The following is a 25,102-nucleotide window of genomic DNA, read 5'->3' as shown; positions in this document are numbered from 1 at the left end:
TTCCACAATTTTACTCTGCAAATTTATAAATATAATCTTTTCCTTGTTGTTCTAAATCTATTAGTCTTAAAATTTCCCCTTCCCCTTAAATCGTACCCTCCCTCCCTCTCAGAGAACATCTTTTGCATGTTCCCAGGCAATAGGCTATTTCTTGCTTTGAACAGTTGAAGTACCAGCTGATGTCCAGGCGCTAAGCATCAGTGCTGTCATCTTGTATAGCGGATTTGCCACTCAGACACTCAGGTATACAAATATTACACACAGAAGACAAAACACAAAAATTGTTAAGGAAAAAATAATGAAAACGCCCAATAAAATTTTGTAATTTCTTGGTATGTAACTGTTTATGTGATTTTCGACCTGTTTTGAGAAAGTTGACTCCTGCAGGGAACGGCAGTGCTGTGTTTGCCTCCTGGTCGTCGCCAGGGAACAAACGATGGTCAAAATCTGGAGGAAAACTGCTGCATTATGTGTTAGAATGGACACGTGTACCTGCACCTGGGTCTGTATCTGTACTGTGGCAAAAACTGGCCAAAGATCAAAACAACACATCCATCACAGGTGAAGAGAGACGAAACAGACCCTGTCTGCACCCACTGGAACACACACACACAGAAATAAAACAGAGCTTGGTAATTAATCATAAAATAGGCACAATATGATTTATCCATAACTTGGCACGTGCATTTATGAATTCAAACTCAAACTTAGACTTAAACTGGGATCAAACAGTGGCGTCTTGTGGCCAGTTTGTGAATTACACTAGTTGTAAAACTTAATAATATGATACTCAAAATACAACAGAAGGCTGAGTTCTTAAGCAAATTTGAATGTTTGTGAAATATAGTGACATTCATGGTGAGAGTAGTTTAGTTTTTCCTGTATTGTTTTAGGTCTGACTGCAGGTGTGAGGTACAGTATCTCTCTGTACGCTGTGACCACCAGAGGTCTTAGTGCTGTTCCTACAATTTTAAGTTTAATGAATGATGAAAATGTTTCAACATCTGAGTTCATCATGTGATAGATTTTGTACATTTCTCATATATATGCTCAATAGTAATCATCTTGTCTTACTATGTGTTTCAGAGCCAGGATCCAGTCCCAAAATGTCAATACTGGTCCACAAAGCCAGGCGGATCTGGATCCAGTGGGACGAGCTGCCTGTAGACCAGCAGAGAGGCTTCATCACACACTACACCATCTATCTCCAGATACTGGACTCCAACAACACAGAAGTCAGCGGTGAGCAGTGGCACCGTGTCCTTTTGTGTGTTTGTCTTAATATAGCTCAAACAGCAGGAAATAAAGTGGAGCTATTTTCATAATTAATTTATCATTGAATAAACTTTTTCTAGCAAAATGACAAACATTCACATGTGCATTTTTTTAATTCACAAGGACTAGCTGCTTTTCAGAATCAGAATCAGCTTTATTGCCAGGTATGTGTACAGAAACGAGGAATTTAACTCAGGATTATACATTGCTCACGATGTGCTTACTTATACAACAATAATACAATAATAAAATCAGACACAGGCTACAGTATAGAGAACACATATATACACACCATAAACAAAAACAATATACACCGATTGAAACATGCAGTAGTCAATTATTATTACCATTATTATTATCATTATTATGTACATGTCAGATATACACGTACACATGCAACTAGAGAATGGTGAATAAATAATAAGTGGTAACCAGTAAACAGGAGGCTGATTAGAGACAGAGTTACTGGGTTATTGCACAGGAATTGTTCCTGATACCATGAGTCAGAAATCAGCTGTTCAGTGATGGCTTGTGGGAAGAAACTGTTCCTGAGTCTGTTGGTTTTGGTGTACAGTGCTCTGTAGCACCTACCAGAGGGGAGAAGCTGGAACAGGTTGGGTCTGGAGTGAGATCGATCTGTAGTGATGTTTTACTGCCCGTTTCCTGACTGGAAATGTACTAGTCCTGAATGGAGGGCAGGTTGGCACCAATGATCTTTTCTGCAGTCCTGACTGTCCGTTGCAGTCTGCTCCTGTCCTTTTTAGTGGCAGAGTCGAGTCCGCGAGATTCACCAGAGACGTTTTGAAAACACACCCGAATTGAGGAGACGAAAGATAAAAGACATTTCACATGACTTTTAATCAAGAATGTACAGATTTTTACATGTACATTCCTCCCACGGGCAGTTCAAAACCAGAATATCTCATAGATCTCCAATATGCTAGCTGGAGCTCACGTTTCTCACTTAACAACAGAAAGTAGGAAAGTGGTAGCTCTGTAAGAGGAAATGAAAGAGAAGAGGAGGCATTACAGCTGTTCATTTGTTATGATGTGTTTATTATAAAATTGGTTAAGACTACACTTCATCACTTCAAGCTACACTTTGTATTAAATTTTTTCTAAAAATTAGGCACTTTAGTTTACTTAAATTTAGAATTTATTATTTGAATAGTTATTATTTATTATCCCTCCAGTTTGATGTGAAAACTGACTGAAATATTATTTGATTTGACAGTCCGTTGTTGACTAAAAACATGTGTTGATACAACTATAGGTTATAGTACTGAATGATAACGCAAGTTCGTCGTTTTGATGTTCCGGACCTTTGCTTCAGGAAATTTTCTCTAACTAGACCTCTTTGAAATCTAATTGAATACCCCTGGTGTAGAGGGAGAAGAGCAGGGGGGAGATCACACACCCCTGGGGGGCGCCAGTGCTGATATTCCGGGTGCTGGATGTGATGTTCCTCAGCCTCACCTGCTGACTCCTGTCAGTCAGGAAGTCTGTGATCCACTGACAGGTGGAGGCTGGCACAGTGAGCTGGGTGAGTTTGGTGCTGAGGATGTCCGGGATGATGGTGTTAAACACCGAGCTGAAGTCCACAAACAGGATCCTTGCATATGTCCCTGAAGAGTCGAGGTGTTGCAGGATATGATGCAGTCCCAAATTGACAGCATCATCCACTGACTGAATATGGATTATGTTGTAAAGAAAGTTCAGGAAGCCCAGAAAGAAATCTCAATCCATCTTTGTTGCAAGAAAGAAAATCAAAGAAGAAACATGTTTGAAATTGTACAATCAAAGGTTAGAAAGAGTGAAAACCTTTACATTCTTGGGGTTTTGGTTTGATGTACTGCTTACATGGAAAAATCATTTTGATAAAGTGGAAGATAATGGAAGAAAGTTTGAATATTATGAGGTGTTTAACAGGCAATGTTTGGGGAGCTGATCGAGTGGTGTTAAGAAATATTTATATTAAATTAATTAGATCAGTTCTAGAATATGGATGTATAGTTTTTGTATCAGCTGCTAGTACATCATTAAAAAGGTTGGATAAAATTCAGGCCCAAGCATTGAGATTATGCTCTGGAGCAGTAAAGTCAACACCAATATCAGCACTTCAGGTGGAGGTTGGAGAAATGCCACTGATTCTAAGAAGGAAGCAGTTGAGGGCAAATTATTGAGCTAATCTACAAAGTCAAAAGGACACACATCCTACAAAAAGGATTATGAATGAAAGTTGGGAAAGCAGCAAAATTAAAATGGAGGTATTTAGCAATTTAATTTTGGATAAAGTACTGTAGTTAGGAATCAACGATTGGGTCGTTAGTCCAACTGCTTTAATGCCAGCTGTTCCAACATGGTTATTACCTCAGCCTAGTTGATCTCTCTCTACTGAAACAGGTTTGTTCAAGTAAAAACATTTTAGATATGCAAGCTTATGTGAACACTATGCTACATGAGAAATATGGGTACTGCGTACATTTATTTACGGATGGTTCTAAAAATCCAGAGAACGGAAAATCCAGCTGTGCTTTTTACATTCCAGAATTAAAAATTAAGGTGTTTAAAAGATTAACTGATCATTTATTGGTGTAGCAGAAATGATGGCAATCTTGTTAGCATTATAGTGGATAGAGGAAGTCAAACCCATGAGAATGATAATTTGTTCAGATTCAAGCGCAGCTCTGGCTAGTCTCAAAAGTACAACGTCAAAATGTAGGGAGGATATTATGTTTGAAATGTTGTTATCTTTATACAGAGTTAGTAGTCTGGGGATTGATGTTCAGTTTTTATGGGTCCCAGCACACATTGGAATCCAAGGGAACGAGATGGCAGACACTTTAGCTAAAAATGGGATGAAAGTAAGTCGGGTAGAGGTGGCAGTACCAGTTAGCAAAGTAGAGATCAAAGCATGCTATTTATGGGATAATGGAAATAAAGGAAGACATTTATACAAGATTCAGCAGAAAGTGGGGGAGGAAAAGTCATTGGGGAAGAGCAGGAGGGAACAGTGTCAATTTAGTAGAATTAGACTTGGTCACAGGAAGTTAAATGCACCTTGTTGGAAAACATCCATCTGGAAATTGTGGGACATGCAGTCAACCGGAAACTGTGGAACATGTGCTGTTTGAGTGCACTAACTACTCAAACGAAAGACTGATTTTAAGAAATGGACTGGACCATTATGGAATTAAACAAATGGTCATCAAAACTATTTTCTCAAGTAACTCCGGAAATATAGTCCTTAAACACATCTCAACTTATTTACGACTGAACACAAGGATTTAAGCATATGTAACTATGATACAGTAGGTGGCGATAATGTTCCATCTGGTTGCAAGTCACCAGTAAAAAGAAGAAGACATACCCGCAGGAAGAAGTAGTATGTTTTGCGCCTTTATTTTGAAGGTTAAGCACGCAAACCGGATGTCTTCTCGATACCAACGTTGTTTACTAGAACACTCCGTTTATTTACCTGACTGAGCTCTGTTCGGTCGCGATATCGCAGTTAACACTGAAAATTAAATAAGACAACAAATGGAGACAATACACAAAGTACTCGGCTTGGAGTGGATGGACGGCACGAGTCTTTTAATATTTCTGTGTGTTTTTCTGTTGTTGACTGATGTTTTGAAGAACAGAGTGCCGACCAACTTTCCTCCTGGACCCTGGGCTCTTCCTTTGATTGGTGACCTTCATCGCATCCAACCCTCCAGACTTCACCTGCAGTTCACAGAGGTAAGGACAGAAATGCAGTATAAGAACTATTATTGGGAGTGTCTATGAGCTACAGTCCAAGTCAAGTCTCAAGTCAGTCGGTGTTAACGTATTTAATGAATGTTGAATCATCTGCTGAGTGGAATCCAGGCTGCTTAGGCCATAAAACTGCATATAAGCTTAAAACTGTATAGAAAATTGAATATAAGATATAAGGAATTCTGTCACTGTAACCTGTTTACTACTTAAGGTTACAATGAATTTCTGTAATGTGCAATGCAATTAATGACAGCTTATAAACTCTCAAACCTGTGTAGCCTAAAGGTAACTAAATAACAACAACAAACCTGTTACATGTTGCAGCCAACAATAATTAACGTGATGGCATCCAGCTTGACATAAATTACGTTAATCGACTAGCACAAGTTTGGCAAGCAAACAAACGCTGATTCACCTTTCCGTAACGAAGACAGTCGGGGTTAACCAGGGAGGACGCTAGGATTGAAAGACAGGGGGGGCTTAGCCCCCAGGTTATGGGTAACTTGCCCTTGCTAAATCTTTGCAATCTTTTGTTACTGCATTAGAACTACACTTATGTCAGCAACCAGTAAATAAGCCTATATGTTAACAGGTAAAAAAAGTGACAGACATATTCTCTTCTTCCATTTCTCCTCTGTTGAACAAAAGTTACGTAATGTTAGCTTTCAGAGACATCATAGTTGCAAGGGGGGAATTCATTTAGACCAGACTGAGTTCTTCTGTAGGCTATAAGCCTAAAGGTCCAGAGAATGATATTAAATTACACTAATTACTTTTACTGTACTGTAGATTGGTTCATATAAAAAAAATCACACGGGTACAAACAAATAACACAGAAGACTGGTAAGCTAACATTTCATAAAGTCATTTTAAATCATTTTCACAATCTAAGAACATTTACATATTAAGGCATCTGCCTCTAAGTCTTTCATTTTGGATTTAAATGCATTTAGATATCAAGGTACAATAGCATTAACAGTGACACTATGACATTTGGTATTCACTGAAAACAACATTCTATGGGGACTGATATTGTTTTAAAACAGGCTAGTAGAGATAGGTAATTTTAATGGCATTCACATTATCAACACTAGTGTTTTCCAAAGCTAACTAAAATATCCCCTTTCCTTTACCTCAAGTAAATGTAGCTCAAGTTCAGCAAGTAACAGTCACTAACAACAACTTACAGTTTCACTCTGTATTAATCAACGCTACTGATCGCAACAAAGCTCCGGTGACTACGCTAACCGAGATAACTCTGCCCCATGAGGACTGCACACTCCTTAAGAAAGCGAACAAGAAGATTGCTGACCTTATGGAAGACATCCGACGACTTTCAGAGGAACTCAAAGAGAAAGATTCCCTGCTGACTGGCTTTATGGATGTGGCTTCAGTACAAGCCAAACAGATTGTTTCTCTTAGCACAACCGCTAACATCCAGGACACCGTGCTTTGGGACCCCTCTAGCCTTCCGAGGCTTTCATCCTGCTCGACTACGAAGCATCAGTCAACCAGGGCTGAAGTGGTGGTCCGTGGCTTTAAGAGAGGCTCGGATGGGGCTGCCTCTCCTCCACACATCGGCCTCTCCAACCACTATGCAGCCTTGTCTAACGACACTCCGGTCCATCCAGCGGATGCACCTGCGGCTTCGCGTCTCCCTGATACGGATCTCTTTCGGCGCACAGTGCCTGCCGACACTGTTGCATCTCCTCCACCGGCTACATCTCCTGCACTGGGCCGCCGGTTGCCGCTGGGCCTGATCGGCGGCCGTCATCCCGGTCAAAAACCTTCACTTCCCGACGTAGGATCCTGAAGGAGGCTGTGCTCAGACGCTCCGGAGGCCGTCTCTACCCTGCACCGTTGGGTAGCCCTTCTCTCAGGTCTGTTACTGCTACTCCAACACAACACTCGGCAGCTCACACACTCCATCCTCAGTCCGCACGCAGTGTTGAAGCAGATTCTGCTCAGTCCTGCTCTGGAACCACACAACCGGCATCTCCTCGTCCTCTTTTCTCCCCAACCACACTAATAATTGGTGACTCCATAACCAGAAACATCCGTTTCTTTAACGCTACCACTCGCTGCTTCCCCGGTGCCACCACGACTGACATTTTAAAAAAAACTCCAGGACCTAATGTCATCGCTCCCGTCCTCCATCACAAGAGTGATAGTCCATGTCGGAACAAATGACACAGCTCTTCAGCAGTCTGAACTGACAAAATCAGATTTTAACCGTCTTTTTAACTTTTTAAAGCAGTGTGGAAAGTCCGTTTTTATCTCTGGTCCCATTCCCACAGTTGGTTGCGGTGCTGGCCGCTTCAGTAGACTCCTTGGCCTCCACGACTGGCTCCAGTCCACCTGCAGGGCTCATCGTGTGTGTTATGTGGATAATTTTAATATTTTCTGGCAAAGAATGTCTCTTTTTAAGACAGACAGACTTCATCCAAACAAACGGGGCTCAGAAATGTTAGCTGCGCACATACAGCATGTGGTGCGGTCCACACATGACTTACGTGAATGACAGCACACCTGGACACACCACCGGCCACTGAACAGATCTCTGCCTCACTGCCACAAATAACTGTCTCCACCTGCTGGCATGTAAAGCCGTCTGCTCCCAGAGCTGTTCCACAGACTTCTATTCCTGTCATCATCACGCATAGACCAGTTAACCGAAATGTGCACATCCCACACAGAAATATTAGTAATCTCTTAAGGATTAGGACAACTGCACCAACTCCAGCACCCAGAACAAACTCATTTAAAATGACTCTCTTCAATGTGAGATCACTTTCAAGTAAGACTTTTATCTTAAATGATTTTATCTTGTCTGCAAATCTAGATTTTATGTTTTTAACTGAATCCTGGTTGCAGATGAATGACTATAGCCAGCTAGCTGAACTGTGTCCGCCTCAATATGATTGTTTTAGTCAACCGAGCGTCAGTGGTCGTGGTGGTGGGCTAGTGAGCGTGTATAGGGAAAATTTAAAATGTCATCAAGTACGCAGTGATGAATTTAACTCCTTTGAAGTTCTCACTCTTAAACTTGGAGGGCTGCAACCTATCATATTTGTTATAATTTATCGCCCCCCAAAACCGCCCGGAGGATTTTTATCAGAACTTCCTGAATTTTTATCTACTCTGGTTTTAAATTATGACAGAATTGTTCTTTGTGGCGATTTTAATATTCATGTTGATGACCCCAACAATGTTAATGCAACTAACTTTTTAAATATGGCCACTTCTTTTAACTTCAAACAACATGTCAAAGGGCAAACCCATAACCGTGGTCATACACTGGACTTGGTTTTTACCCTGGGTGTCAGTGTTTCCTCTGTGGAATTGGTGGACATGACCATATCTGACCACAGATGTATTGTTTTTAGCTACAATTCGCCTGTTACTCATGCCGCCTCACCAAGCTCCATGTGTTCTCGCTTCTTTAATGAACAAAGTGTTTCAAAGTTTTGCACATTCTTTCAGAGCCAAAGCCAACACCTGTCTGATTCCAACACCAACAATCTGGTCGATCACTTCAATCATATCTGCTTGTCGTCACTAAATATTACTGCTCCTCTAAAGGTTAGGCCTACGTCTAAAGCTAGTAAGCAACCCTGGATAAATGACAGCATTCGCAGCCTCAAAAGGGAATGCAGGAAAGCAGAGCGCAGATGGAAAAAATCCAGTCTCCAAGTCCATTACCTCAGTATGAAGGATTTATTAATTAACTACAATAACATGGTTAAGGATGCGAGAACACACTATTTTTCTGAACTCATTACTACACATAAACACAATCCCAGGTTTCTGTTTAAGACTGTGGATCAGCTGGTAAACCCAACCCCTCCTTGTGCCTCAGCTGGAAGTAATGATGACTGTGAATTGTTTTTATATTATTTTACCAATAAGGTGATGTCAATCAGAGCCTCTATTACCCCCACTGCCTCTTACTCAGAGGTTCCTCACCAGCAACAAGAGAGTTTTAACCAGTTTAATCCCATCGACTTGTCTGAGCTTTTAAAAACAGTAATACAAATGAGAGTGTCCTCCAGCCCACTTGATGTAATACCTACAAAATTTTCTGTTGGGCCCCATTTGATCTCTGTTTTCAACAGCTCCCTATCTACTGGTTGTGTCCCTGAATATTTTAAAGTGGCTTGCGTGAACCCACTTTTAAAGAAACCTGGTTTAGATCCCTCCCTCCCACATAATTTTAGACCAATTTCAAAACTGCCTTTTATTGCAAAGATTCTAAAAAGTCCAAACAGCTGCTCACTGTACTGGAAAATAACATAATATTTGAAAAGTTTCGGTCTGGTTTTAGGAAGTACCACAACACTGAGACTGCCCTGCTTAAAGTCACCAATGACCTTTTAATGTCTGCTGATGAAGGCATGTCCTCAGTCCTGGTACTCCTGGACCTTAGTGCTGCTTTTGACACCATTGATCACAACCTCATGTTAGACAGACTGAGGCACTGGGTGGGGATCTCTGGTACTGCCTTAGCATGGTTTTCATCCTACCTGTCAAATAGGAAGTTTTGCGTGTCTGTAAACAACTATGTCTCCTTGTTCTGTCCAGTTAAATATGGTGTGCCTCAGGGGTCGGTCTTAGGACCCATTTTGTTTTCCTTGTATCTGCTTCCCCTTGGACATATTATCCATAAACATGGCATTTCTTTTCATATTTATGCTGATGACACACAAATATACTTGCCCGTCAGATCCACAGACCCTGGAATGCTGAGTTCACTTAACAACTGCCTTTGTGAAGTTAAAAAATGGATGTCAAATAATTTCAAAATCAACTTAGAAATATAGCTAAAATTCGATCTATGTTAACTTTTAAGGACACCGAGACCATTTTACACTCCTTCATCTCATCACGCCTGGATTATTGCAACAGCCTTTTCACCTGTTTAACCCAAAAATCTATTGATCGACTCCAGACTGTCCAGAACTCAGCTGCCAGGCTTTTAACCAGAACAAAGAAACATGACCACATTACTCCTATTTTAGCTTCATTACACTGGCTCCCAGTATGTTTTAGAATTGACTTTGTGATCTATTGATCACTTTTAAAGCTCTTCATGGCCTCTCGCCTTGTTATATTTCTGACCTTTTAGTCCCATACATACCAGCGAGATCCTCAGGCAGAGGTCTGTTGTCTGTTCCAGAGTCTCGACTGAAAACTAAAGGGGACAGGAGCGTTTGCAGTCAGGGCCCCGAGGCTCTGGAACAGCCTGCCCGAGGAAACTAGGTCAGTCCCTTCTTAAAACATACTTTTATAGGAGAGCCTTTCCCGATCTTATTTGACTTTATTTTATCCCTTTTATTTTATTGTATTTTACTAATTTTATATTTATCTGTATTTTAGTCTTTTCAATGTTTTCATGCTTTTATCTTATCTGTATTGTTTTTGTATTATTGTCTCTTGGGTATTATTGTCTTTACACTTGTTAAAGCACTTTGTAACTTGTTTTTGAAAAGTGCTCTACAAATAAGGATTATTATTATTATTATTATTATTACTCACTATGCTGAATTAAGTTAATTAATAACTTTCTTAACCATGTCTGTGTGTGTCGCTGTTGGTGTGTATGTGTGTAGTAACGTTAGGACCATGTCAGGGTAGCTTCAGGCCCGCTAAAATAGGTCTTACAATGTCCATGGACTTAACCTCGTAGGTCGTAGCTAAAGCAAGAAGCAAGCTAACGTTAGATGGCCAGTGCTGAGCTAAACATGTTTACTAACCTATTTTGCATTCAGCTCTTGTTTGGGCCTTGTTGTACAAGGTACCCTGGGGTCTTAAAAGTATTTTTAAAAAAGTGTAAAATTTACATTCTAAAATAAGGCCTTAAATATTAAATTTCAGTTACAAATAATTTAATTCTGTTTACCAAGGTCTTAAATCTTTTCTTGTCCTTTCGTAGGATTAAATAAATGCCTTAAAATCATAAATAAAAAATTTGCGTGTGTGACTTCACAATTTACCCCGTTCGGAGGATGTTATACGACAGAACAGGTACAGTTTACATCAGTGTTTAGGTGCACGAGCTCTGGTGATTCAGTCAGTTTTTATGAAAGAAAACAAAACGTCTCACACCGTGCTACTAACAAGCTAATGGTACCCCTTTGCCCACAAGGTCAGAGATGTGGACAAGTTGAGCAGTGGTGGTGAGGTTAGCACAACAAGCGGATCAGCATGCGAGTCAGCAGTAATGAAACGTCAGAGCTGAAGGACCGCCTGCAGGTTCCTGGTCAGTAAACGTTACAACAGCAGAGATAGAGTTGTGTATAAGACGAGGACGGTGTCTGTGTGTCGGCGTGGCTCAACTGTTGTAACAATAGTTATGTGGATGGAAACATCCAAAATGCTTAAGAACATTCAACTAAATGACATCACTCAGATGTGTGTTGTGTAGAGTTCTGTATGCCTGCTGAGAATTGCATGCACTTCGCGGGAGAAAACGTTAGATATATGTTGAGAAAAAAGATGGATGCAAATCTGGGCAGGAACCCTACAACTTCTGTTCTGCCGAATTATGCATCCACCTCTTAAGGTCCTTTCCAAACACTTTGCTGTGCCCATTGAGCAAATGCAGTTATCACCACATATTTTTGCTGAATCTCAAGAAATGCTGTCTGCAATTCTTGCAATCATTTAATCACCATTGATGAACTCCACAAAGAATAATATAGATATATAATATTATTCAGTTTGCATTTTTAGTTTCATAGCATGAGAGTTGTTAATGCGACAAATATTTTATTCATTTTATGTTATTAGAGTACAAACAAGCCTCAAAAAGCTATTGTATATTAAATATCATTGTATTATAATGTAAAATTCATACCGATTTTCCATTATATGCCAGTGAAGTTGGCATTAAATTTCATCCTTGGTGGTATTAAAAAGGTCTTAAAAAGTCTTAAATTTAACTCTGACCCTGTTGTATAAAGTTTAAAGCCAATGTTTATGATGAATGGCTCAGCAGCTGCCGGTGTTTGTTGGCCTCTCACACGTGTAGCCGTGCGCTGCAGATACGTAGCATTGTGTTACGCAGGTAGGTTATAGGTAACATAGGGAGGGGAATAACCACTAGCTCATAAGACATTTCCTAAAAACAAACATTGTTCACGAGTCCCGCACCTCAAGTTCGAGTCAAGTCTGAAGTCACTGTGTGTGCGACTCGAGTCCAAATCTCAAACTCGAGTCCCCATCTCAGCTTTCAGACACTTAATACTCAGATTATACTTTATCAGTTGAAGTATAGCGCACTCTGCATTTTTAAATGATTAAATTGATACATCTGGATATAGAAGAAAAATCCATAAAGAGAAAGCAACCTTTCAGAGCTGCTATACAACAGGTTCAGGCATGTTGCCTTGGGAAATGTAGGACATCATTAACTCAACTTGAAGGGCAGGCTGGTTACAAAGCATATCACCACACAACTTCCTCAGTTAATGAGTCTTTCCCCATGACATGTTGTTAAAATATGCAAATTAACTTTGTTGTGGTTACTTTAGAAGAAATCTACAGATGCAAACAGACGGAGGGTAGTAGGCTTAAAAAAAACATGTAAATGTGTATTTTGGAAGTTTTCTTGCCATTATAGTAAAAGAAGCCATGGAAGCAAAATAGACCAAAGTCTCAAAATTGATCACTACATGAAAAAAGTGTCTTAAACAGTAACTCCTCATCTAATAACTATCCATTCTATGGGTTTGTTCTATGCTGATAGATCTTTACATGATACAGACATTCCTTCTACAAATGTGAAACTAAGTCCTTGTCAACATCAGATAGAGTGTGTGTGTGTGTGTGTGTGTGTGTGTGTGTGTGTGTGTGTGTGTGTGTGTGTGTGTGTGTGTAAAATAGCAATAATAGTATATTTCATCAAAACAATGTATGTGTGGATATACTTGAAACTAGAAGCATAGAAAACATATTCATTGGGGCATTATTTCCTTTTCTGTTGCCTGCTCTTTTGATAAACCTAGTGAAAAGTGAAGAAGACCATGATGTGAAATGATTATTTTGTAGATAGCTGATGAGTATGAAACAATTGTGTGTGTGTGTGTGTGTGTGTGTGTGTGTGAGGGAGCTACCGATGCACAGATTACAGATTTTGTCGGTACATTATAGTCAGGGTAATAATCACAGTTTCACGATTATTATGCATTAATTCATTTCACAACACTGATAATGACTGAAGTTGATTTTTAATATTTAATTGAATTTGCTTGACACAGCAACAAACTGCCCTGGTGAGGTGCAAGCCATTGAAAGTAATGGGCCTCATAGCGCAGCTGTTGCGCTGTTGTTGCAGTGGGTCGGAAAGGTTACACATGCTTTGTTTGTTTACCTTGTACTGAAAACTCGACTGTCACAGCTACTGCATCGATTGTAAGTGACACGTTCATATTTAATTCCCTTGCCACGTTATTTAACTTACTTATTATGTATTAGATTTACTTGGGCGTGTAAAGCTGGGTGGTGATCCTGCAGGTGGTGCATCAAATATGATGTAGGTATTCGCTCCTTTAGCAGCAACCTTTTCCCTCTGCCATAGTTTAGCCAGTGTACAGTGGTAGCCTCCATGTCTCTGATTAGCACCGCTCATGTAACTTTGTTTTTGTTTAGGGCAAGTTGCAACAGTTTTGTTCTGTGCAACAGAAACACTCGGTGTAGCGGAAGCTTTGCGATTAATTAACCGTGACGTTTTAAAGCACAGTTGATAATGAAATCTGGTAAGCGCTGCATCCCTTGAGGGAACTAAAATAAATTGGTTAGGAATTCAAAGTTGTGTTAATATATTTAACATTTTGTTATTAAAAAAACAAAACATTTTAAATAAATATTTGTGTGAAGTGCCAGCTTTTTCACTTGGGGCCCATGCCCCCCAAAATGTCTGTGCACAAAAGCAAATTCATGGCCTAATTCACCCAGGATTAAAGATCCCTTGTGTTGTTTAATTAATTTGAGTGCCCCATTTAAACTTGGATATCGAGCCAAGGGGGTTAGGTAACACCAACATTTCAAGTCATTGTATTGAACTTACAGAAGATTAGGGAATGTTAAACTGTAGTGTATTGGGACGACACACTCTTACTGCCAGTAGGCTACTAATCAGTAAAACAAATAATCTACACCTCACTTCTGACCGTAATTTAGGCTGTAGTAGCCCACAACAGAAACCAATCTCAACACTCATGCTGAATAACAAAACAATAATGGTACAGAAACCCCCAAAATATGGCACAATGCTAATAAATCTGGGCATTTGTCACTGTTTTGTGACATTTTATAGACAAAACAATTAATTGAGCAAATTCAATCAGCAGATTCATTGAAAATAATTGTTGGTTGCAGCTCTTTCATTTAGACATTATGTAGAGGGTACAACCTTATTGACTGATTGAGTTATGTGTCAGGGATTATTTCATCTTGATTCTTATTTTGGAGACGATTTATGTATTAAAATGTGCGTGTGTTCACTTGCACAGACTTCACTCGGTTAAAAACTTGAAATGACGTTACAAGTCATGGTGGATATTTTACAAGCACGGACGAGGTAACGTGAAAGCAGCATTGAACACACAGGGTGTAGATGTTGGTTTCAGTTGTTTGATAGGCTGTGTCATTAACAAGCAAGCGGCTCACCTGCTGCCGTGATAACGGATCGCGGGTGGAAAAATACAGAAAAAAATATGTCAACGTAGTCTTCCAAAGCCTCCCTTTACTGCTTGTTTGGATAGATGATTTGCAGGCTGATCAACACCCCGCCCCTCCTGTGACCCATGGTTTGACAGTATGTGTTTTTAGAGCCAGTGAGAAACGGACTTTCAAAATAACAATTTAAAAATTAAAATAAACTGTGTTAACGTGCGATAAAATAATTGTCGGCATGATGTGTTAATTTTCCCAGCCTTAATATATAGCAATTGTAAGTCGCTTTGGATAAAAGTGTCAGCTAAATTAGTAATTATTATAATAAAATGTGTTCCGCTGCACTTCAGGAACTAACAGAAACATATTGTTGCAATTTGCACCTGTTGCTGTTTACATTTCCCAACCAGCAGCTTCTTTTGTGTTACAGCCAGATGTAAATTCAGTAAACTGTAATAAACAGTAAATTCTGTGGATGATATAGATTACTTTATAGGAGACATTTTAACAAATACTGTACGTAGGAGCACCAGGCAAAGAAGAAAACCTTACCTAGGTTGTTTCCCAGCTTGGAGTGCCAGTTGGCAGGGTAGTGATTCCATACAGTATATGGTCGCAGCTTGATTTCCGTCCACAGGATTAATACTGTATTGTCCAAAAGGCTGCTCTACTCTGCATCTGGTCAGAGGTATCGGCAGGGCCATTGTTATGTGTGAGGCAGAAGACACTTGTTCCATGTAGTAGTGAAACGGGGTAAAACGGGGACATCATACCTCAAAAGGGAGTTTATGATACAAGAAGAAACAAAGTTACAGTAGTATCTACAGAGCCAATTTATGTCAATAATGTCAAAGGAAGCAGGATAAAACATGAAACACCGCCCACATCAGCCAGGTGCATGTTTGTGCTGTCACCCTCTGAAGCTAGACTGATTTTGTTTTGACATCCTCAGAAACTAGGTCAACTCTGAACACCTGTCTGATCTCTGTGTTCAGTTTGCAGAGGAATATGGAAACGTTTTCAGCCTTCGGCTGTTCGGTGGAAGGATTGTGGTGATTAATGGCTACAAGCTTGTAAGAGAGGCCCTGGTCCACAAAGGAGAGGACTACATAGATCGCCCCATCATACCATTGGCGGAAGAATTAATTGGGAACAGAGGTCTGTGTTGTATTTTGTTTTAAATGTTGTTAGTTAGGATTTAGGTAGTAGCATCGGACATTAGCATTTAGCCAGTTGTTAGTTATACCCATTTCCAGTTACCTTCGATGTAATGCTGTTTGTGTTTCCAAAAGGTCTGGTGGCATCAAATGGCAATCCATGGAAGCAGCAGAGGAGATTTGCTCTTCAGACACTCAGAAACTTTGGTGTGGGCAAGAAGAGCCTGGAGCCATCCATCCAGCAGGAGTGCCAATATCTCACTGAAGCTTTTGCCCTTCAGCAAGGCAACAAACAAATCTTATTTTTCAACAAGCAACAACTAATCAACTAATCCATAACTAGTTACAGGGCAGTATGCTTTTTCACCATGACACAGTCTTTTTTTATGTTAAGTACATGTTCCCTTTCCCTTCAACTTCGCTCCAACTTTGCTCCACACAGAGGCATGCAGCAACACCGTGGAGCACTGAACCATGCACTTTAGACGTTAGTTTGTTTCAGTTTGGCAGTGGCTGACACTGTAAATGTATCTGATAAGCCAGCCTGTTAATCATCCATAATTATAATCAATATGTCACAGTACTCTTCTTCTGCCTGTGGCTCATCACACAGTTCATGTTTTGACTTTGTGTTCTTTTATTTTTTTACAAAGTTTCTGTGTGTTTTCTCTACATTTCCTCTTTCTTTTTCAGGCAAGCCTTTTGATGCCCAATCACTGATTACCAGTGCTGTGTCCAACATCATCTGCTGCCTGGTGTTTGGTGATCGCTTTGAATACACTGACAAGCAGTACCAGGGTATTCTTCAGAAGTTCAATGAAATAGTGTACTTACAGGGAAGTTTGTGGACACAGGTGAGCCTCCTGCAGCGCATATGAATCTTTTTCTTAATCAGAATTTATCCATGCAGACCACAAAAGTCAGTGATGGGTTTTATAAACTATTTTGTAAAAGGGTTCAAGAACAACACAATTAAAATGGAATTGAATGAAACTAACATAAAATGCATTAAATTAGATAAAAATGTGCAGCAGTACTCAGATAGTAAAGTAAAAGTATGAATACAACTATTTAAAAATACTCTATTACAAGTAAAAGTCCTGAATTAAATTAAATCTTAAGTGCGGGACTTTTACATATAAATAAACGTCCGTTACATTCAAGCCCAAACGATTTCACACAATGCTTATTAAGACTGATGCTACCAGGTAAATCTCTCTGTATTCGCAGTATACAGGAGTTTTTAGGGACAATTTTGAAGTTGATATGTCCAACCTGCTAGGAGTAGTACATTACAACATTAAACATGTCATTTCCTGTTGCCAGCATGTGGAGCTATGACTTTGAGTGAATATCAGCATGTGGATGTGTTGAGGGCCATGCCATGGGCATGTCGTTCCACAAACCACACAGCTTTTAATCGTCGTCGTAAAGGGTTTAGACTGCACAGCAAAAATCTGAAGTTGGTCGCCTGCATGCCGTTCATTTAAGTTGTCAATGTTTTTTATTCAAATGATTTTATTTAGCCTATGTAATGGCAGAAAATTGTTTCTCCCAATTTAATCTTTCTATTATTCCTTTTAGTATTATACATACAGGTGAAACTCAAAAAATTAGCATATCGTGCAAAAGTTCATTTATTTCAGTAATTCAACTTAAAAGGTGAAACTAATATATTATATAGACTCATTACATGCAAAGTGAGATATTTCAAGCCTTTATTTGATATAATTTTGATAATTATGGCTTACAGCTTATGAAAACCCCAAATTCAAAATCTCAGAAAATTAGAATATTGTGAAAAGGTTCAGTATTGTAGGCTCAAAGTGTTACAATCTAATCAACTAATTAATCCAAAACACCTGCAAAGGGTTCCTGAGCCTTTAATTGGTCTCTCAGTCTGGTTCAGTGGAATTCACAATCATGGGGAAGACTGCTGACCTGACAGTTGTGCAGAAAACCATCATTGACACCCTCCACGAGGAGGGAAAGCCTCAAAAGGTAACTGCAAAAGAAGTTGGATGTTCTCAAAGTGCTGTATCAAGGCACATTAATAGAAAGTTAAGTGAAAGGGAAAAGTGTGGAAGAAAAAGGTGCACAAGCAGCAGGGATTACCATAGCCTGGAGAGGATTGTCAGGAAAAGGCCATTCAAATGTGTGGGGGAGCTTCACAAGGAGTGGACTGAGGCTGGAGTTACTGCATCAAGAGCCCCCACACACAGACGGGTCCTGGACATGGGCTTCAAATGTCGTATTCCTCTTGTCAAGCCGCTCCTGAACAACAAACAATGTCAGAAGCGTCTTACCTGGGCTAAAGATAAAAAGAACTGGTCTGTTTCTCAGTGGTCCAAAGTCCTCTTTTCTGATGAGAGCAAATTTTGCATCTCATTTGGAAACCAAGGTCCCAGAGTCTGGAGGAAGAATGGAGAGGCACACAATCCAAGATGCTTGAAGTCCAGTGTGAAGTTTCCACAGTCTGTGTTGGTTTGGGGAGCCATGTCATCTGCTGGTGTTGGTCCACTGTGCTTTATTAAGTCCAGAGTCAGCGCAGCCATCTAGCAGGACATTTCAGAGCACTTTATGCTTCCTTCAGACGGGCTTTATGGAGATGCTGACTTCATTTTCCAGCAGGACTTGGCACCTGCCCACACTGCCAAAAGTAACAAAACCTGGTTCAATGACCATGGGATTACTGTGCTTGATAGGCGAGTTTGCTGGCCAGACCTGAACCCCATAGAGAATCTATGGGGCATTGACAAGAGAAAGATAAAAGACATGAGACCGAACGACGCATCCTGGTCTTCCATAACACTTCAGCAGGGCCACAGGCTGATAGCATCCATGCCACGCCGCACTGAGGCAGTAATTCATGCAAAAGGGGCCCAAACCAAATACTGAGTACATATGCATGATTATACTTTTCAGAGGGCTGACATTGATTTTATTGATTTCATGTAATATTCTAATTGTCTAAAATGTTGAATTTGGGGTTTTCATAAGCTGTAAGCAATAATCATAAAAATTATATCAAATAAAGGCTTGAAATATCTGACTTTGCATGTAATGAGTCTATATAATATATTAGTTTCACCTTTTCAGTTGAAATACTGAAATAAATGAACTTTTGCACGATATACTAATTTTTCGAGTTTCAGCTGTACATACATAAATATATAATTACTGAGGTCCGGACCTCGGTGACCTCATACGACCACTCTGTGTTGAAGGAAAGTGCGTGCCCACACAGTTTTACATGCATTTTTGAACTGTACAGCACCCCTAAGCTGCTTACTACTTACCATAGCTTCCGGGTCACGAAATAAGATTTATACACACTATTTTAATTTCCGATTTCCATCTATAAACACATCAAAGAAAATCAGATAAGGAGATTGTTTTTCGTTTTCCAATTTTTAATATCAAAATGAAAAATGGGTTGTTTCCTGTTTGTGATGCTAAAATTGTTTTTAAGAATTTTTCTTTTTAGATGGTACATAGAAAACATGAAGTCAGAGGAATGCAATCACCTTATTAAACACTTAGTTTATTCAACTATTTATGTTAGTTTTTGTTTAATGATGCTGTTTTTACCAACAATAATGTATTGATTATTGAAAAATGTAGATTGAGATTTACTTCTCCACCACTCTGTAGAGTGAGAGGCTGCAAGACTTAAAAAATCAGGCAAAAACATAAAATAAAAAGTGTGCAACGTGTTTCAGCGTCATCAAGGTAACATGTGGCAAAGTGCTGTCCTGTTCCTGTTTACAGCATTATGAGCCCTTGCAGCCTCTTGCACTCAATCACTTTCCAAGTGACGTCAGTAAAGTCTGTGAGGATTCAGTGCTTAGGGCGTAGGGGCGACATTGGGATTGGGCCCGAAAAGAGACAAGATGATAAATTCTAGCAGAACAGGAAGTGGTTGCAGACATAAAACTAGACACATAACCTAACTGTGGGAGCTGGGCACAACAGTAGTTACTCTCACTGAAGTACAAAAGCATTATGAGCCAAATGTCCCAAGTATCAATTTAAGTAAAAAGTACTCATGCAGTAAAATATGGAATATGGATGCCATTTCAGTCAATATTAAATAAATAAAAACATTAATAAATATGCTTATGAAATAAATCCTGAAATAAATGAATGAGGCAAGACAATAATGAATTTTGTCTTATATATTGCAGTATTGGATTTTGAAATACTCATATATCGAAATTGGTAGTCTCAAAAATCCCAAATCAGTCGGGCTTTAATCCTCCATCACAGTATACAAAATTTTATATTGCAAGATTTATTTGTTCTGATTTACATCTGTTTTTTTGACAAATCCAGCAAACAAATTAGTTTTGCCACATTTGCCGCGGCCTCCACCTGAGGTTGTGAACTACATCAAGATTCTCTAATGGTCTGTTAACTGTCTTCATGCTCTGTAGGTTTATAACACATATCCCTGGCTGATGAAGTGGGTGCCCGGACCTCACCAGAGGATATTCACTCTGACACAAAACTTAATGGACTTTATAGAGATCAGGATTAAAGAACACAGAGAAAGCCTTGACCCGTCCTCACCGAGAGACTACATCGACTGCTTCCTCACAGAGATGGGAGAGGCGAGTGTTTGCATTGTGTTTGCTTTCTTTGTTGTTGTTTGTTTGCTCTCTAATGAAATATGTCAGCTGATACTAGAAACTGCATTTTGTGTTTGATTGATAGAAGGAGGACACAAATTCTGGTTTTGATTTTAAAAATCTGGCTGTTTGCACTCTGGATCTGTTTGGTGCTGGAACTGAAACTACTACCACAACTTTACACTGGGGACTGCTATTCATGATGTACTACCCTGACATACAAGGTGTGTGTGTGTGTGTGTGAGTAATATCTGTGCTGCCTCATGCCGTTTGTTTTGTAAGCATCTTGCCATGACCTTAAAGGACCTTAAAGGATCAGGGGTCCCTCACAGGTCAGTCCTGTGTTGGGAGAGTGTGTGGGATGTATTGCATTTTCCCCTCAGTGATCTACATAGTACACAGACTCATATTGTTTCCTGTTCTCACTGTGTGCAGAGAGAGTCCAGGCTGAGATAGAATCTGTCGTTGGTTCATCCAGACTGCCCTCTGTGACTGACAGAGAAAACATGCCCTATACTGATGCAGTCATCCATGAAATCCAGAGAATGGGCAACATCATCCCCCTCAATGTGGTCCGCATGACAAACAAGGACACCGTGCTTGACAAGTACACAATCCCAAAGGTACATGATGCACATGTGAGAAAGAAGTGATTTCTGTGAGCATTTTACTTATTGTTTGGATTTTCTGGCAGCATAGCTTTTGAATGCAGTGCTTCTTTGCTGCCAAGTCAACAATCATGGTCAAAAATCAACAATGGTTTTCAACCCAGTCGTTTCAGCTACGTGAAGATATCTTTAATATAAAGACCAACTTTTATATTCTCTAAAAACCAAATCTGCAAGCAAATTTTATACTACACTGATATAAACTGAATAACCAATAACTGTCTGTAAGGTTAGAAGTTTGTTTTAAAATATTTTCTTTAGAAATACAAAACAAACAAAAAAACAGTTTGAATTACAGTTTTCATTAATTGCATTTCCTCAGGGCACCACTATCTTACCCACGCTGAATTCAGTTCTACATGATGAGTCGATGTGGGAAACTCCACACACCTTCAACCCTCAACATTTTCTGGACCAGGACGGCAAATTTAGGAAGAGAGAGGCCTTCCTTCCTTTTTCAGCAGGTTAGTCAGTAGTTACAAGCCTCTGAAACTCAGTAATTTGTAGTTTAAACCAGTTGATTTCCTGTCTAACTGATTACCATAGTAGGGAGGGGATCAGGCTCCATGTCGTACTGTATTCTGTGGTTGTTTCACACTCTGAGCTGCAGCGATATTATATGATCAAAGTGAATCTCTTAAAAATTGTGTGAATATAACTCATCAGTTGCTCTTTGTGTTCTCAGGTAAGCGTGTGTGTCTTGGGGAGCAGCTGGCCAGGATGGAGTTATTCCTCTTCTTTACCTCCCTCCTTCAGAGGTTTTCTTTCTCGGCATGCGCTGGAGAGCAGCCCAGTCTGGAGTTCAAGTTGGGAGCCACTCGCTGTCCCAAACCTTACCGCGTCTGTGCCGTACCACGATAAACCACCAACTGAACCATCTGTTTCACAACACAATGAATCACAGCGTTCCATTACAGTTATTTCACCAGCAAGGACCACACAATCAAAAGATACGATTAAATGATTTACTACCCCAATTCCAATGAAGTTGGGACGTTGTGTAAAACGTAAATAAAACCAGAATACAATGATTTGCAAATCCTTTTCAACCTATGTTCAATTGAATACACTACAAAGACAAGATATTTAATGTTCAAACTGATAAACTTTATTGTTTTTTGCAGATATTCACTCACTTTGAATTTGATGCCTGCAACATGTTCCAAAAACAGGACAGGGGCATGTTTACCACTGTGTTACTGTGTTATCACCTTTCCTTTTAACAACACTCAATAAGCGTTTGGGAACTGAGGACACTAATTGTTGAAGCTTTGTAGGTGGAATTATTTCCCATTCTTGCTTGATGTACAACTTCAGTTGCTCAACAGTCCAGGATCTCCGTTGTCGTATTTTGCGCTTCATAATGCGCCACACATTTTCAATGGGAGACAGGTCTGGACTGCAGGCAGGCCAGTCTATGTACTCGCACTCTTTAACAACGAAGCCACGCTGTTGTAACGTGCAGAATGTGGCTTGGCATTGTCTTGCTGAAATAAACAGGGACGTCCCTGAAAAAGACGTTGCTTGGATGGCAGCATATGTTGCGCCAAAACCTGTATGTACCTTTCAGCACTGATGGTGCCTTCACAGATGTGCAAGTTACCCATGCCATGGGCACTAACATAATAACACAGATGCTGGCTTTAGAACTGTGCGCTGATAACAATCCGGATGATCCTTTTCCTCTTTGGCCCGGAGGACACGACGTCCATAATTTCCAAAAACAATTTGAAATGTGGACTCGTCAGACCACAGCACACTTTTCCACTTTGCGTCAGTCCATCTCATCTCAGATGAGCTCGGGCCCAGAGAAGCCGGCGGCGTTTGGGTGTTATTGATATATGGCTTTTGCTTTGCATGGTAGAGTTTTAACTTGCACTTGTTGATGTAGCGACAAACTGTGTTAACAGACAATAGTTTTCTGAAGTGTTCCTGAACACATTGATGTCGGTTTTTAATGCAGTGCCGCCTGAGGGATCGAAGGTCACGGGCATTCAATGTTGGTTTTTGGGCTTGCCACTTACGTGCAGAGATTTCTCCAGATTCTCTGAATCTTTTTATGATATTATGGACCGTAGACGATGAAATCCCTACATTCCTTGCAAATGTACATTGAGAAATGTTGTTCTTAAACTTTTGGGCTATTTGCTCACGTAGTTGTTCACAAAGTGGTGAACCTCACCCCATCCTTGCTTTTCGGGGATGCTCCTTTTATACCCAATCATGACACTCACCTGTTTCCAATTAACCTGTTCACCTGTGGAATGTTCCAAACAGGTGTTTTTTGAGCATTCCTCAGCTTTCCCAGTCTTTTTTGGAACATGTTGCAGGCATCAAAAAGTGTGTGATTATTTGCAAAAAACAATAAAGTTTATCAGTTTAAACATTAAATATCTTGTCTTTTTAGTGTATTAAATTGAATATAGGTTGAAAAGGGTTTTCAAATGAATGTATTCTGGTTTTATTTACGTTTTACATGTTGTGGCGAGAGGTTTTCGTCCTGAAACCCGTAACTTGCTTAAAGAAGTGGTATTATGCTTTTTGGCTTTTCTCCCTCTGCTTTATTGAGTTATTTATCTTTTTGTGCATGTAACAGGTTTGCAAAGTGAAAAAGCCCAAAGTCCACCCCAAAGGGAGTCCACATCTCCCACAGAAAACTCTGCTCTGAACTGCCTGAAAACAGCTCATTTGTAGTCCAGCCGTTTCCCTTTCATCCCTGTGACGTCACAGGGATGAAGTGCATGTATGGTTTTGTGTAAATATACAGTGTATTGTATACACAGTCCTTCAATTAAACCACTAGTCTACCTGTTTCCTTTACTATTTGTCTAATACAAAACACTGCACTGTAGGTTAGAAAAGGTTATCTCCTTCATGTAGGCCTACATATGACAAACTGAAAAGAACAAGCTACTTTTGATGTGTTTTATTTCCAGTTCATGCTTTTTCAGGCAGTTCATCAGAACTTGATGAATACAATTTGCAGTTTCATCACTATCTTCATAAAAGTCAAGTAACTTCAGACACAGAAAAATGCGTTTCTGCGTTACGGGGGGGGCAGACCGGGATTCTTACTGCTGCAAGCATGTAGGCCAGGGGTGTTGGTCTTATAATAATAATATTATTATTATTGTTGTTGTTGTTGTTTTTATCAACAGCTGCTGCTGCTGTGTATGCGACCTTTCTTTTCTTCGTGAGAGGGAACAATTTAGAAAGTTGCATGGCGCTGTGGAGAGCCCCAAGCTGCAGTAGTGCATGGATTATGCGTAATATTCCTCCAGCCAGAGGGAAGATCATGAACTGTTCACAGCGCGCCAAGTTTTGTGCTGAGTTTTGCCTGCCTGCTGAAAATTACATGCACCTTAGGGGTAGTAACGCTAATTCATACTGAGAAAAGAGGTGGATGCAAATCTCAGCAGGTAGCCTACAATATCTCTTCTGCCGATTTATGCATTCACCTTTTCAGACACTTTGCTGCAGCAATGTGCAATATGACAAAAAATATGGTGTTTTTTGAAAATTGTAAACATGTAAACCTGTTCTGTTCTGGTGAGCATAATACCACCTCTTTAAAATCCTTAGTTTAACCCTCAAAAGTACATATTTAGATCAGTGAACATGTCAGTGCATCCGAATGATGGAAGTCCTTGCGTCATTGTTTACGAACAAGATAGTCAAAATGTTGCCATGTTGTCAGTATAAAATTAGTGTACTCTGGAAGTATTTTCTGAATTAAACTATGGCTGAGGTGTTGATGACAGTGATTGAAAACCTTTTCTGTATGACATAAACCACTTTCACCAGTACAAAGTTATACATTGCAAGAGATTGGACCGGATTCACAGTTTCACTGTGATGTGTTGACAGACCGTTTCATTGTGATACAGAAAATAAAAAGACAGGACTGTTTTACAGCACTGCATAGTATAATGGTAAA

The 25,102-nt window shown here is 39.8% G+C and overlaps 1 protein-coding gene and 1 long non-coding RNA gene across 3 annotated transcripts; one reads left to right on the top strand and one right to left on the bottom strand.

Annotated features, from left to right (window-relative positions):
• Positions 1–4,675: 4,675 nt before the first annotated feature.
• LOC119900969 (cytochrome P450 2J1-like) lies at positions 4,676–24,929 on the top strand. The gene is made up of 9 exons (XM_038716337.1): positions 4,676–5,016; positions 15,705–15,867; positions 16,002–16,151; positions 16,560–16,720; positions 20,303–20,479; positions 20,583–20,721; positions 20,933–21,120; positions 21,488–21,629; positions 21,851–24,929. The coding sequence occupies exons 1-9, from the start codon at positions 4,816–4,818 to the stop codon at positions 22,024–22,026; spliced, it is 1,497 nt and encodes a 498-aa protein (XP_038572265.1). The 5' UTR covers positions 4,676–4,815; the 3' UTR covers positions 22,027–24,929.
• LOC119900983 lies at positions 4,846–16,105 on the bottom strand. Of its 2 annotated transcripts, XR_005444132.1 has the most exons (3): positions 15,970–16,105; positions 15,262–15,482; positions 4,846–5,001 (listed from the first exon to the last, which is right to left on the bottom strand). It is a non-coding gene; the product is annotated as an uncharacterized LOC119900983 (long non-coding RNA). The 2 variants fall into 2 exon arrangements; XR_005444131.1 differs by lacking the exon at positions 15,970–16,105 and having other exon boundaries at positions 15,262–15,704.
• Positions 24,930–25,102: the final 173 nt, after the last annotated feature.

The sequence above is a fragment of the Micropterus salmoides genome, unplaced genomic scaffold (assembly GCF_014851395.1).
Source record: "Micropterus salmoides isolate LMB-PRFRI ecotype aquatic unplaced genomic scaffold, ASM1485139v1 Ms_hic_scaffold_13, whole genome shotgun sequence".
Classification (NCBI taxonomy): domain Eukaryota; kingdom Metazoa; phylum Chordata; class Actinopteri; order Centrarchiformes; family Centrarchidae; genus Micropterus; species Micropterus salmoides.
Note: the sequence above shows the minus strand (reverse complement) of the source record. Positions and strands in the feature narration are given on the sequence as shown.